The following is a 15,839-nucleotide window of genomic DNA, read 5'->3' on the forward strand; positions in this document are numbered from 1 at the left end:
TTTCAGGGTATTTACGAGTCATTTTCTATGGATTTTGGCTGACCTGTTCTTTTTAGGGCATTTACAGGTCACTCGCTGTTGATTTTGGGTTGCTAAAATGGAAGTGACTCAGGAAGTGGTCACTTCCTGTTGATTTCAGGGTATTTACGAGTCATTTCCTATATTTTTTGGGTCACTTCCTGTTTATTTTAGGGCATTTCTGGGTAACTTCCTTTTGATTTTGGGTTACTTTGTGTTGTTTTGGAGTTACCGAAAAGGAAGTTACCCAAGAATGTCCCTCAAAATGAATATGAAGTGACCACTTCCTGAGTCACTTCCTGTTGATTTTGGGTTACTGAAAAGGAAGTGACTCAGGAAGTGGTACTACTGTTCATCTGTCACTTCTTGTTCATTTTGGGGTATTTACGAGTCACTTCCTATTGATTTTGGCTCACTTCCTGTGCATTTTGGGTCATTTTCTGTTGATTTTTAGGGCGTTTCTGGGTAACTTCCTATTGATTTTGGGTCACTGAAAAGGAAGCGACTCAAAAATATCCCCAAATGAATATGGTGTTATGGTGTTTTACTTGTATAGCGCTTTTCCACCTTTCAAGGCGCTTAAAAGCACTTTACACTACATCGCCATCCACCTACTGGTGACGCAGCACCAGGAGCAATGTGGGGTTCAGTATCTTGCTCAAGGATACTTAGGCAAGTTCATCAGGGCAGAGAATCGGACCCACAACCTCTGGGTTGGGGGACAACTACGCTACCACTGAGCCACGCCATCTCCGTGGAAGGATACGATAGGAAGTGACTCAAACCCAACAGGAGGAATTGTAAATGAAACCCACCTTCCAAACCTTCAAACCTGATACAAAAGACTGACGGAATGCGGTCGTTTTACCTGATTCAGGCTACGAAGTCGGTCCAGAGTCGTCTGCCTCTCTAAACTCACTCGCGCGTTCCGCTCAATTTCCTCTTCTTCCGTTTCCCGCTGCTATGGCGTAAAGGAGTAATCATAAGATAGGCCAGAAATAATAATCATTAAAAGGAGTTCAGGTTGTACCTGCAAGGACGTGTTGTGAGTGAGGACGCCCTGACGCTCTTCAAGCTTCTGTTTGTGATTGGAGATGCAGATTTCCTATACGTACAGGAATAAAGATTTTAAAAGGGACATCTTGCAAACCTCACAGAGCTTATTTGGTAGGTAGCGATGATTTGAGGCTCTTGTGGTCACGCGCAGTCACCTTCTTGTTTTTGAGGTAGACTTTCTTGGTGTTGATGCGCCCCCGGCGGGCCTCCAGCTGCCGAGTTCTCTGCCGCAAGACCCCCAGTTCCTCTTCATCCCGGAGGGGCGGAGGAGGCGCGGGACAGGCAGACTCCTCCGTCATGGCGTCGGGGCTCTCGAAGGCATCGTAGTACACCACCTCGTCCTGCCTCTCTGGAGGGACATCAAAAAGGTCCGTGTACTTTTTCCCCGACCCGTAAATCACGATACTTTATAGCCCAAAAGGTTAGCGATATTCTACCGCCAAAAATCGATACATCGTTTCAAAAAGGTGTCGCTGTTTAGAAGGGGAAAAAAATAGTTCATTGGAATAATGTCTATGTTAGCTCACTGGCTGCTGCTGACGGCGCTGGACATTAGGAGTGGTACCTCACGTAACGATTTGCGATACAAAGCTCACGATAACGATGATCTGACGATTTGGCGATTCAGCGATTATCGATACATTGGTCAATTAACAGAAAAACAAGCTTCTAGTGTGAATTGGAAATAGTTTATCACTAGCACATGTCCAATCCATTTGAACTGGGAGGGTGGCAGCGAATGAACATTCGTTCATTCGCTGCCATCCCTCCCACTTCAAAAGGATTGAACGTCTATGGCCGTCAGTGGCAGCCAATGCCAGGCAATTAGGTAATTTTAGGCCATTTAAAGTCTCACTGGAACAGCACCAAACAAAAGTTCCAGCATCACCACCTCGTCCAATGCAGATTCTTGACTCTTGAAAATGTGATGATGCTGGAACTTTTGTTTGGTGCCGTTCCAGTGAAATTTACAAAGATGATTGCATGAAGAAGACATCAAAATCTCCTCAGCCCTTGATGACATGGGCCTGCAATGTCAGGCAAAGGCACTGGGGAGATGGCTGTGGTTAAATCAATCAATGCATCATGCCACAGAGTTAAAACTGTTAACGCATTCCTTGGAGAAAGACTCATTCAGTCAATGTCCGGGCCTGCAAATAGCCCAGATCCCAACCCTATTGATAACCTGTGGTGGAAATTGAAAATAATGGTCCACAGCAAGGCTCCGACCTTCATGGATGATCTGGCAACTGCAATCAAAGAGAGTTGGCACCAAATTGATGACGAATACTCATCAAGTCCATGCCTCAGAGACTGCAAGCTGTCATAAAAGCCAGAGGTGGTGCAACTAAATACGAGAGATGTGTTTTGATTGTTATTTCTTTGTTCGTTTCTCATGATTCCATATTTTTTTTCTCAGAATGGAGTGATTCCATTTATATTTCCCTGCGCTTGCTGTATAAAATTAACATTTATTGACCACCACAATTTTTTTTATTCATTTATTTTAGTGTTTCTGAATTAGAGCTGCAGCTATCGAATATTTTAGTAATCGAGTATTCGACTGAAAATTCTATCGATTAATCGAGTAATCGGATAAAAAAAATTTTTTAGGTAAAGAGCAATTATAAATATACATAAGAAAACAAGACATTTCACCTAAGACTGAACCATTTTCAGAGAATCAGTGTCTTTATTTTCGATGTACATTGTTGAAAACAGCCAACAATTGCATCTCAGATGTGACCAGAGAGAGAAAAAAAAATCGCTTTCACTCAAAAAATTTCCAGATCTTATTAAAAAAAAAAAAAAAAAACATATTTCTTACCCAAAAATGTCATTACACTAATAGGATTTTGAGTTTTTGCAGTGTTCAAAATAGGGCTGCAGCTATCAATTATTTTAGTAGTCGATTAATCGATCAACTACTTAGTTCGAATAATCAAGTAATTTGATAAGGAAAATGAAAATACCTGAGCTGAGCCTCAAACGGTATAAAAAAATTAATGAGGATCTATGTACAACAAAAGAACAATTGGCTAACTTACATAGCAAAAGTCCGCTAGCTTAAATGCTATAAAATGCTAACTTATTTATTTATTTATTTTACCATGCTTTTAACAAATGGTTCAAACACATATGCCCACAAAAACTGTTAAATACACCTATAAACTAAAATTGAATAGCTCAAACAAAAACTTAGCTTATGTTGTTCTTAATAGAGAGCAGCTGGATTCAACCATGTGAAATGAGGCACACTAGAGGGCAGTGTATTCACCCAAATCCAAACACTTTCAAAACAAACCATTACAACGCCACTATAAACGAATACTCGAAGCAGCAGAATTTAATTTGAATCTTTTTTTTTCTCATCGAATACTCGAGTTAATCGTTGCAGCACTATTCTGAATGCTAAAGAGTTGCACTTTTGAACTAATTCATTATTTTTTCAAGCTTTTCATCTGAGTTTGTTCTACATGATATAATGTCTAAGTGAGTGCTTGTCCGAGACAGGTGATTGCATACTTTTTGCAAGGGGTTGTATTATGGTGGAAGATTTTGATAAAAACTTGTTGGTTCCGTTTTTTTTGATATCTTGATTCTTGGCAGGAGCATATCGATAACCTTCTGGGATACAAAGTATCACGATATATCGCCATTTCGATATTTTGTCACACCCCTACTGGACATCCACGTCATCCCTCCCACTTCAAACGGATTGGACGTCCACGCGTAATTAACTCATTCCAGTTTACCGCAGAAGAATGAAAATAGGCTCTTCTAACTAACTTCTCAGCTTCAACACTAGACGGAGCTATTCACTTAACTCATTCACTATCAAACATCGTGAGACAAAGTATTCCGTTGCAAGTGGTCGTCCCCCACCTGTAATCTGTCTACGGAGACTTTGCAACTGCGCGGTGAGCAGCGTCTCTTCGCAGCGCAGCACTTCGGCCTGGATGTCATACAGCTGAAGTTGGAGTTCGTAGTACAGCGCCTCCAGCTGGTCCAGGTGCTGCATGGCATCCTCACCTCCCTGCAGGCTCCGCATCTAGTAGGTAGAGGGTAAAAAAATACAAAGTGAGGCTCACAGGTCACTTCCTGTACAGTTTGAATCATTTCCTGTTTTCTCGGGGCACTTTCGGGTCACTTCCTTGTTAACCCTCTGGCTGCCATTGACAACTATAAACGTCCGACGCCCCTCCCGGTCGATTTGATGTCTAACGCCTTTGTCAATAGCACTAAAAGATGAGCATTCACAATCAATCCTCCCAGTTTAAGTGACTTGGACGTCTATTGTTGTCAATGGCAGTTAAGGATTTCATTTTGGGTCACTTCCTGTACATTTTGGGGCATTCCGGGGTCACTTCCTGTACATTTTGGATCATTTATTGTACATTTTAGGCATTTACGGGTCACTTCCTGTAAATTATAGGGCATTTCCAGATTACCGTACTTTTCGCACTATAAGGCGCACCCGACTATAAGCCACCCACCAAATTTGATATGAAAATGGCATTTGTTCACTGGATTATAAGCCGCAGCTGTCCTTACTGTATTATGGGATATTAACACCAAAAGATGTTAACCAGTCACACTTTATTTGACAGTGGCATCATACGACTGTCATAAGACCAAATGAACCATCATGACGCTTCAAAATGCTTCATTTGGCCATCACTGCTCCCTTGGGAGAGACAGTCAACCTCTGCTGCCACTTGCTGTCAACACTGTTGTTGTCCAACATGCCTCCTAGCATGGATTGCAGTGCTACAGATGTAAGTAATGATCAAAATTCATGTTCTGTGCTAATTATTTCTCCACTTACTGCTCCAGTTCTTTCATTAATTGCTAGTTATGGTATTTGGTAGCACTTTACTTGACTGTGGCCCCATAAGACTGCCAATAACAATCATAATTATGACATGACACTGTCATGAGCATTAATGAATGCTTATAACATGTCACTGAGTGTTATCCGGCATATGACGTCACTTTTGAATGGATGGAAAAGATCCGAGCTGGACATAAATGGAGTTAGTGACATCATTTCCAGGATGACACTTAATGACATCTGTCATAAACATTCAATAATGCCTATGATAGTGTCATGTCATAATTATGACAGTCTTATAACAGTCTTATGGCGCCGCTGTCAAATAAAGTGTTGCCTATTAACCCAAATAAATCAACAAATAAGCCGCAGGATACAAAATGAAGGAAAAAATTAGCATCTTATAGTCTGAAAATTACAGTACTTCCGGTTGGCATTTTTGGGTCACTTCCTTGTAAACTCACTGGCTGCCATTGACAGTGCTAGTTGTCCAATTTATTATGACAGTGAGGGGCAAATGAACGGATGAGTGCTGTCGTGCACACACGCAATCACACCAATCATAACTCTCCGATTTCACTGCGTCGATGTCAAAATAAAAGCGTGTGATTTTGCATGTACAGTATGTAGGTGCCCTGTCAGGCAGATTTCATGAAGTTGAATGAATTAGTTGTTGCACGCTAAGTACTACAGTGTTTCCCACAGGATTTTAGGAGACTGTGGTGGGAGGCTCTCTGACCATAGGATTTTTCGAAACTGTGGTGGTGGGCTGCATCGGAGTCGGACAGCCACACCATGTCGTGCCACGGCGAATTTTTTTTTTTTCCCCCATATTTTTCCCCCCCAAGAAGAACCATAACAAAGATATATTTGAAATATTTCATTAGCTAGGCTAATGTTATAGCTCTCAGCTACGGTACATGTATGTAAAATGCGTTGCTGATTACAGCTACGTTACCCTATGTAATAATGCGACTTTTTTTCTCGTAGCAATAGTACGACTTACATCTCGTAGTGACTCAGGGTTGGCAACCCAAACTGTTGAAAGAGCCATATTTGACCCCCCCCCCCCCCCCAAAAAAAACTGATACAGTATGTCTGGAGCAGCAAAAAATTAAAAGCCTTGTACAAGCCTTATAATTATCAATACTAGCTACATTAGCCTACTATAAAAATGAATAAGTTGGCTAGAAATACATAATTAGCCTTCATGATTAAATGTTTATTTTCCCTGCAGTGGATCCTATAGCGCACCACGTGACTTCTCTGTTGTACGATGACACCACAAGTTTAACTTCATTACAATATTAATGAATTGAAAGAATGTTTGTATCATGTTGGTCCTCCTAGAAATCCTATTAAAACAAAAAATATATTTCCCTCCCCCATCTTTTTCCATTTAAAAAAAAAAAAAAGCCCCGAAGCAGCACTAAAGAGCCGCATGCGGCCCAAGAGCCGCGGGTTTCAGACCGCCGTCGTAGCCCTCCTTTTTCCTTTTTATTTGACCCTCATAAGTACTACATTACCACAACAATAACAGTTCTTCTGTCAACTGACCCATTTACAGGACTGGGGGAATTCTAATAGCCGTGTAAAGAGTTTTACTTGATTCGGTGAGAAGGTGAATAGTTTTTTCCCCGTTGTTCGTGAACTAAATTTCCACACAAACGCACATCGAGGTACCATTAACTTAGCAAGGAGAGGTATGAGAGTCATTTTTCCGAGTGTCCCAGAGCTCGCGAAATTTGGGGGGGCGCATTTATCCAAGTTTCGTCAGCCGTAATTGTCTGAAGTTGGCGCGCCGGTGTTGTGCCGAAAAATAGCCACTCCACGCGAAATGTCCACCCTGACGGGAGCGCCCACACGTCATTCGTACAAACAGCCTTTTCTTACCAATCGATGGACACGGAAACGACGTTCTTGTACCGTGAATATGTATCATTTTACTCTGCTTGAACTAATAAATATTTTACTGTGACCAACGCTCTGAAAATAGAGCAAGGCTTTATTTTGGGCCGCGCCTCTCCGCGCAAGTTCAATCAAAGTTTGCTTACCGTCCAAGACGGTCGTCCACCGCTCACTTTCACCGAAAAGTCCGATCCAAACTATTGTAATGCCCCGGATATGGGGAAGAAGGAGAGAAGTCTGTATTTGCTTACCCACTTGATTGTGGTAACAATAATAAAGAAAAACAATAACAAAATAACAGCGGGCTGCTACGACATGCGACCGCTATCTCTCGCTATCTCGCTCGTTCTCCCATTCTTCCTACTCGTTCCCCTTGCGTCTCTTAAATGAATAAATAAATAAATAAATAAAATACTACTCTAAAATGCTGCTCTCACTCGCGCGGGTAGTAGAGTGGAGTGGGCTACAGCTGTGTAATCGGCTGACTGACGCATCTGATTAGTATCTTTTTTTTTTTTTTTTTCGGCGGGGGGGGGGGGGGGGCGCAAACGAGACTGTGGCGGGCCCAAATGAGACTGTGGCGGGCCGCCACAGTCTCTTTCATTGGTGGGAAACACTGTACTATCTATCATTTAAACGCCCCCTAGCAAAAAGTATGGAATCACCAGTCTCGGACGAGCACTCACTCAGACATTTTATTATGTAGAACAAACACAGATAAAAAGTTTGGAAAAAATAATGAATTAGTTCAAAAGTGCAACTCCTTGGCATTCAGAAACACTAAAAGAAATGAATAAAAAACATTGTGGTGGTGAGTAAATGTTACTTTTATAGAGCAAGTCAGGGAAATAAATATGGAATCACTCCATTTTGAGTAGAAAATACAGACACCCCCATCAATTTTCTTTCCTTAATTGGGCCTATGCCTCAGATTAAATCTTCTTATTAGTCAGCAGTTAAAAACAGTGCAGTTGTCACACTTTCAAGGGCTGCTGGACCAAGTGGATTCACAAGAATCATGGCTCCAACAAGAGAGATGTCTCTTGAGACCAAGGAGCTACACGTATGGTTGCCAAAGATGTGGGCTGTTCACAGTCAGCTGTCTCAAAAATCTGGACCAAGTACAAACAGCATGGCAAGGTTGTTATTTGCTCCCAAAAACATAAATACGTTCTATTTTAATTGTTTCAGTGTCCCAAAAACGTATTTATACGTCTTTTACATTTTTTATTTTTTTTTTACAAGAGGCATCTCTAGGTTCTGTTGCACCTAAACTGCAATGCACAATGCTCAAAACTCATTTTGAAGCAATAAAACTAGCCACTGGAGGGCAGTAGCGCATTTTGTAAGAACTCATCTCGGGCCAAGAAAGGAAGTGAAGAAAAAAAAGTCAGGAAACGGAAGTTTGAGGGATCTTGTGAAGACGCGTGAGAATTTGAGAAAAACATGGAGAACGATCGGGGGGAAAAAAAAGCCCAACGACACTGGATGAGTGTTTTGAAAAGAAACCAAATCATCGTCAAAGAAGGATTCAAAAAAATCTATCTCGATGAGACAGACGGTGACGGCCACAACGCGTTCTGCGGAGCTCACGTTGCATTACTCCTGAGCCCGAGGTTGAAACCAAAATGAAGATGATGAAAAAAGTGAGACCGATCTTGATCCGGACTCATCAGATTACTGGGAGCCACCTCATTCAACTGGGAGCAGCCGAGAACCTTCCCCGTTATGTGCGCAAATAGTTCGTTTAGTTATGTGTCAATAAATTGTCACTTTACGATCAAAAGCTCTATTTGTCTTGTTGTTTATGTTATTTTGTAGAACGAAAACATTATTCAGATGTTTGGGATGTCACAGAAGCGAAAAATAGCTGTGTTAAAGTCAAAGTTTGAAATGTATGCTTTTATAAAAAGCTCAATTTCTCTGTTTTTTCATCAGAAATGGGAAAATTGCTCAAACTAAGCTGTTTTCTAATGCTGATTTCTAAAGAATGGAAAAAGATATGAACGAACTTTTTTTTCTGCTGAAAGAAGAGTGTTTAATCTTTCTTTTGTTGGGTTCCATGTTTTTATAGCAATAGAACAGAAGTTTCTGTCTGCCTGGCAAAATCAGTCAAAGTCCAGTAAAACGGCCGGGACCGAAGGGCCTTGCTCCGATGAAAATGGCTGGGAGTGAATGTGTTAAAGTTAAGTGTACTGGTAGGCCGAGGAAGACATCCAAACGTCATGACACACAGCCATATGCCTTGAAAACAGAAGATGTACAACAAGACAAATGAAGAAGAAATGGGAGGAAGCTGGAGTCAAGGTTTGTCACAGAACTGTGCAATATCACCTAAAGGAAATTGGATTCCTAACAGGAAAGCTAAAAGTAAGCCATCATTGACACTTCAACAGAAAAGAACAAGACCGCAATGGACTATAGAAAGGCAATCATGGACTGTGAATGACTGGATGAAGGATTATTTTCAGTGATGAGTCAAGAATCTCCATTGGACAACGTGGTGATGCTGGAACTTTTGTTTGGTGCCGTTCCAGTGAGATCTACAAAGACAGCTTTCTTATCCCTTCAATTGAAAATATGTTTGGGGATAATGAAATCATTTTCCAAGATGACAATGCATCATGCCACAGAGCCAAAACTGTTAAAGCATTCCTTTTGAGAAAGACTCATCCAGTCAATGTCATGGCCTGCAAATAGCCCAGATCTCAACCCTATTGAAAACCTGTGGTGGAAATTGAAAAAAATGGTCCACAGCAAGGCTCCGACCTGCAAGGATGATCTGGCAACTGCAATCAAAGAGAGTTGGCGCCATATTGATGAAGAATACTCATCAAGTCCATGCCTCAGAGACCTCAAGCTGTCATAAAAGCCAGAGGTGGTGCTACTAAATACTAGAGATGTTTTGATTGTTATTTTTTTCCTCAGAATGGAGTGATTCCATATATATTTATTTCCCTGCACTTGCTCTATTAAAGTAACATTTACTGACCACCACAATGTTTTTTATTCATTTCTTTTAGTGTTTCTGAATGCCAAGGAGTTGCACTTTGAACTAATTCATTATTTTTTCAAGGTATTTGTCTGAGTGAGTGCTCGTCCGAGACTGGTGATTCCATACTTTTTGCTAGGGGTTGTAGTAAGGGAAGGATTGATGGTTATAAGCACCTCCTCCTTGAGACCGTGCTTCCTCTGCTCAAGGCAGATTTCCTTGGCTCGCATCAGCTGCAACGTTTCTTTGGAGACGGCGTACTGCAGCGATTCCATCCGCTCCACCGCCGCTACCCACGCCGACTTTCCCAACCTCCTTTGGTCGGCTCGCATACGCTCGAACAGCGCTGAAACACACAAGTGGCGTAATATATACAGAATAATAAATAGAATACCATTTAAAAACAAGGGTGTAGGTTTGGGCTCAACATTGGTAGGGACGATATAACAGCATACCATGCATGTACACTTTTTGCAGGGCATGGGACATTAATAAGACCAAACAGATTGGGTAAACGGGGATCAGGGCTTCATTTCTCACGAATATGAACCTAATTAATTGATAGGCTAACTGATCATTGCAAAATAAATCTGTATTAAGTTATAACAGTGCTTCTCAATTATTTTCTGTACCACCCCTCATAGAAAGACACTACGCGCTCATAACGCTGGTCCTCATGAGAAACGCAGTATTCCAAAAACTACCGCTTTTGTCCACCAGCATCGCTAAAATCGACCAAAACTGAAAGTTACCAAGTGTTGCTTTAACACCACATAAACAAAACAAATTTTTCCCCAACATATACATTTTGGCAATGCATTAAGAAAAAAATGAATAAAACTCGGACCAATATATACATTCAACATACAGTACATAAGTACTGTATTTGTTTATTATGACAATAAATCCTCAAGATGGCATTTACATAATTAACATTCTTTCTGTGAGAGGGATCCACGGATAGAAAGACTTGTAATTCTTAAAGGATAAATGTGACTTTGTATATTGTGACTAAATATTGCCATCTAGTGTATTTGTTGAGCTTTCAGTAAATGATACTGCAGCCATTTAACTTCTGCCAAAATGCATGATGAAGTGAACCATGACTGTGCATGGGGCACCAATTGATATATCTTCTCTGCGTTGGGAAAGAACATAGGGTGTTAAGAAAATAATCACCTACTACCTTTCTTCCCCACATTGCCTCCCACGTTATTGTTGATTGCTGAGAGAGGTATTTTAAGGCTTTAACCGCATAAAAAATGGCTCCAAAGGCTTGTCAAAAGTTTATCTACTCATTATACGCTGCCTTTAAGCGCTATCTATAGGTAAAACGGCGTCTTTAAAGATTGATTGCGACAATGCGTGAGTGGGTCGGGCAGCGCATGCGTTAATTACTTAACGTGATTAATTTAAAAAAATTAATTACCGCCGTTAACGCAATAAATTTGATAGCCCTACTTTAAGCCAAAACTACTCTGGATGAGTGTAAGACATTTTGTCTGTAACGTTAAATACAATTAGAAAACGATTTAAATTAAAAAATTAGGGCTGTCAAAATTATCGCGTTAACGGGCGTTAATTTTTTAAATTAATCACGTTAAAATATTTGACGCAAATAACGCAGATGCCCCGCTCAGAGAGATTTAAATGACAGTACACAGTGAAACGCTCACTTGTTGTGTTTTATGGAGTTTTGCCGCCCTCTGCTGGCGCTTGGGTGCAACTGATTTTATAGGCTTCAGCATCCATGAGCATTGTGTAAGTAATTATTGACATCAACAATGGCGGGCTACTAGTTTATTTTTTGATTGAAAATTTTACAAATTTTATTAAAACGAAAACATGGAGGGGTTTTAATATAAAATTTCGATGACTTGCTCTAACATTTATCTTTTAAGAACTACAAGTCTTTCTATCCATGGATCGCTTTAAGAGAATGTTAATAATGTTAATGCCATCTTGTTGATTTATTGTTATAATAAACAAATAGTCCTTATGTACCGTATGTTGAATGTATATATCCATCTTGTTTCTTATCTTTCCATTCCAACAATAATTTACAGAAAAATATGGCATATTTTATAGATGGTTTGAATTGCAATTAATTGCGATTAATTACGACTAATTAATTTTTAAGCTGTAATTAACTCGATTAAAAATTTTAATCGTTTGACAGCCCTAAAAAAAAAAAAAAAAAAAAAAAAAAGAGGCATGTCCGATATTTTTTTGCCGATTCTGATACTTTGAAAATGACGTGATCGGACCCGATCGATCAGGATGAAATCTTTAAACAAAACAAAAACGAAATTGGGTAGAAGGGGGTAAACATCGGTTCACTACATTTCTCACAGTTTAATTAACCTTAACAGCAGAAAATTCATATAAAAGTGGAGGACACTTCCCTCTAAGTAAGCAGCTTCCTACTCAAGTTTTGCAGGTAAGCAGATTCACACAGTTTAAATGTTATGCAAACTCTGATGCAGGTTGTAGCAACATTTCAGTAGCAAAATTAGTGGTGTGTTCCCCACCTCTAGAAAATTGACGTATTTTTGCATTACTTACAGTGGCTGCTGCTGGCTGAAAAAAACCTAATATCCCTCCTCTTTGAAGGGGGCGGATGAGGCGATATGTTGTATTTTTGTCAGGTCAGTGTGTGTGTGTGTGTGTGTGTGTGTGTGTGTGGGGGGTTATCAGCCAATCAAACGTGAGTTTGAGGGGTGGGGGGAATGAAGTAGCACATTCAGCAAGTTAAAAAGAGGTAAATATAAGTCTGAACATAATGAAAATAATTCACTTAATAATGGTAGGGTCAATTGTATCCTTACAACATATGGCAAGGCAATCTAAATTACCTATATAACTGAACGCATTATAAAATACAACTAAGGTTGCTTAAAAGTTGGACAATTTGAGCATCCTGAAAAGTTCCTAGTGTTATGTCCCTACCGTCCCTGTGCAAACCTGCGCACTTGTTTAAAAACTTTTTAAAAAGTTTTTAATAAATTAATAAAAAAACTATAAACATTTTAAACAATTAAGGAGAATGACCGCCGTTTTATCTTTGATGAAAAATAAAATAATTGTCATGTTTGCCAAGTGCGGACAGGATTACCTTTCTGTGCTCGATTGGTGGTTTCAAAGAACTTGACGGTCAAGTCCTGGATGGCTAGGACGGCAGCGTGCGCCTTCTTCTGCCACTCCTCGTCCTCCCTTCTCAAGCCGTCCACCCGGCGAGGGCCCAGGCGCTCGGTCTCCAGCGAGATCTGACCAGGAAAAGGTAGGGGTCAACCATATGTAATTCACATTACGTGCAACAGATGGCGCCAAAGGTTAAAGAGTACAAACAGTTGTGTGTATTAGTTGGCTTTCCTACATTGACCTTAACTTTTTTACTACTACACAAAAATGGGTAGAGTAGCCAAAAAATTTGACTCAAGTAAGAGTAGTGTTGCTTCAAAATGATATTACTCAAGTAAAAGTAGTCAACCAAAAAATGTACTCAAAAAAGTATTTGGTGATAAGAATACTCAAGTAATGAGTAACAACGTGAGTAACTGCTTATGATGTTTGAATTTTTTTTTCTTCAAACCCTGGTATTTTTTTTCTCAACACAAAATTACCTATGAACTAATATACTTTAAAGAAGAAGACAAGACAGTTCCTAGTTTAAATAAATGAATAGTGAAAAGTTCCTTCATATATCCTATTATGAAATTAAATGACCTGTAAATGCCCCAAAAGGAAAAGGAAGTGAGCGAAAATAAACCAAAAATGACCCAAAAATGCCAGAAAATTAATTTATGGTCACTTCCTATTGATATTGGGGCATTCATCTCCTGTTGATTTTAGGGCATTTACAGGTCACTTCCTGTTCAGTAACCCAAAAGTAACAGGAAGTGATGCATTTACAGGTCACTTCCTGTTCAGTAACCCACAAGTAACAGGAAGTGATGCATAAATGCCCTAAAATCAACAGGAAATGACCCAGAAAAATGCCAGAAAATTGGTTTTTTGAGGGGGGTGGGGGGGGGGGGTCACTTCCTGTTGATTTTGGGGCATCTCTGGGTCACTTCCGATTTATTTTGGGGTTACTGAACAGGAAGCTACTTGTAAATGCCCCAAAAGGAAAAGGAAGTCAACAAAAGTCAACAGGAAATGACTCAGAAAGGCCAGAAAATTGATTTTCAGTCACTGAAGTTGTTTTTGGGGCATTTCGCATCATTTCCTGTTGATTTTGGGGCATTTATGGATCACTTCCGGTTGATTTTTTGGGTTACTAAACAAGGAAGTGACCAGTAAATGCCCCCAAATCAACAGGACGTGCCCTGTAAATTCCTCAAAAGGAAAGGGAAGTGAATGAAAATTCCATAAAAGTGATTTTTGGTGACTTCCTGTTGATTCGGGGGATTTTATAGATCACTTCTTATTGATTTTGGGTCATTTCCTGTTGATTTTGAGGCATTTATGCATTACTTCCTGTTGATTTTGGATTAGTGAGCAGGAAGTAAACTGTAAATGCCCCAAATGGAAAGGTAAGTGAAAATCAACAGAAAGTGACCCTGAAAAGCCAGAAAATTGATTTTTGGTCACTTCCTGTTGATTCTGGAGCATTTATGGATCATTTCCTGTAGGTTTTGGGTTACTGAACAAGAATTTGACCAGTAAACGCCCCAGTTCCTATTGGTTTTGGGTTACTAAACACGAAGTGACCTGTAAAAAGGAAAAGGAAGTGAGCAAAAATCAACAGGATATAACGTGAAATGCCCCAAAATCAACAGGAAGTGATCCTGAAATGCCAGAAAATTTATTTTTGGTCACTTTTTGGCTTACTGAACAAGGAAGTAACCAGTAAATGCCCCAGTTCCTATTGATTTTGGGTTACTGAACAAGGAAGGAAGAGAACTAAATGCCCCAAAATCAACAGGAAGATCCCTTTAAATGCCCCCAAAAGGAAAAGGAAAAGGAAGTGAGAGAAAATCACCAGGAAATGACATGAAACCACCAAAATCATCACCGAGTGACCCTGAAATTCCATAAAGTTGATTTTTGGTCAATTCTGGTTGATTTTGGGCCATTTCGAAATAATTTCCTGTTGATTTTTGGGCTATTACATATCACTTCCTGTTGATTTTGGGTTACTGAACAAGCAAGTGACCAGTAAAGCCCTCAAAATCAACAGTAAGTGCCCTGTAAATGCCCCAAAAGGAAAAGGAAGTAAGTAAAAATCAATAGGAAATGACACACAAATTTCAGAAAAGTGATTTTTTTTGGTCACTTGCTGTTCATATTGGGGCTTTTACAGGTCACTTCCTGTTGATTTTGGGGGCATTATTGGGTAATCTCCTATTGATTTAAGGTTACTGAACAAGGAAGGGAACTAAATGCCCCAAAATCAACAGGAAGATCCCTTTAAATGCCCCAAAAAGAGAAGGAAGTGAGAGAAAATCACTAGGAAATGACGTGAAATCCACCAAAATCAACAGGAAGTGACCCTGAAATTCCAGAAAATTGATTTTTGGTCAATTCTGGTTGATTTTGGGGCATTTCGCATAATTTCCTGTTGATTTTGGGGCATTTATGGATCACCTCCTAATGATTTTGGGTTACTGAACAAGGAAGTGACCAGTAAATCCTTCAAAATCAACAGCAAGTGCCCTGTAAATGCAGGAAATGATGTGAAATCCACCAAAATCAACAGGAAATGACCTTGAAATTCCAGAAAATTGATTTTTGGTCAATTCTGGTTGATTTTTGGCCTATTACATATCACTTCCTAATGATTTTGGGTTACTGAACAAGCAAGTGACCAGTAAATCCCTCAAAATCAACAGTAAGTGCCCTGTAAATGCCCCAAAAGGAAAAGGTTGTAAATGAAAATCAATAGGAAATGACACAGAAATTTCAGAAAAGTGATTTTTTTGGTCACTTGCTGTTGATTTTGGGGGCATATTGGGTAATTTCCTATTGATTTAGGGTTACTGCCCCAAAGTCAATAGAAAGATCCCTTTAAATGCCCCAAAAAGAAAA

General features: G+C 39.9%; 1 protein-coding gene across 2 annotated transcripts in view; it reads right to left on the bottom strand.

Moving 5' to 3' along the window:
• jmy (junction mediating and regulatory protein, p53 cofactor) overlaps positions 1-15,839 on the bottom strand; it is a 52,986-nt gene that overhangs the window by 9,567 nt on the left and 27,580 nt on the right. Inside the window, exons 3-8 of one of the 2 annotated variants that reach the window (XM_057818422.1) lie at positions 12,925-13,075; positions 9,986-10,155; positions 3,961-4,126; positions 1,230-1,423; positions 1,049-1,123; positions 887-976 (exon numbers count right to left, since the gene is read on the bottom strand). In XM_057818422.1, the coding sequence (XP_057674405.1) occupies positions 887-976; positions 1,049-1,123; positions 1,230-1,423; positions 3,961-4,126; positions 9,986-10,155; positions 12,925-13,075 (846 nt within the window). Of the gene's footprint in view, positions 1-886; positions 980-1,048; positions 1,124-1,229; positions 1,424-3,960; positions 4,127-9,985; positions 10,156-12,924; positions 13,076-15,839 lie in introns of both variants that reach the window. The other variant, XM_057818421.1, reaches the window with a different exon arrangement.

The sequence above is a fragment of the Corythoichthys intestinalis genome, chromosome 17, assembly GCF_030265065.1.
Source record: "Corythoichthys intestinalis isolate RoL2023-P3 chromosome 17, ASM3026506v1, whole genome shotgun sequence".
In the NCBI taxonomy this organism is placed as follows: domain Eukaryota; kingdom Metazoa; phylum Chordata; class Actinopteri; order Syngnathiformes; family Syngnathidae; genus Corythoichthys; species Corythoichthys intestinalis.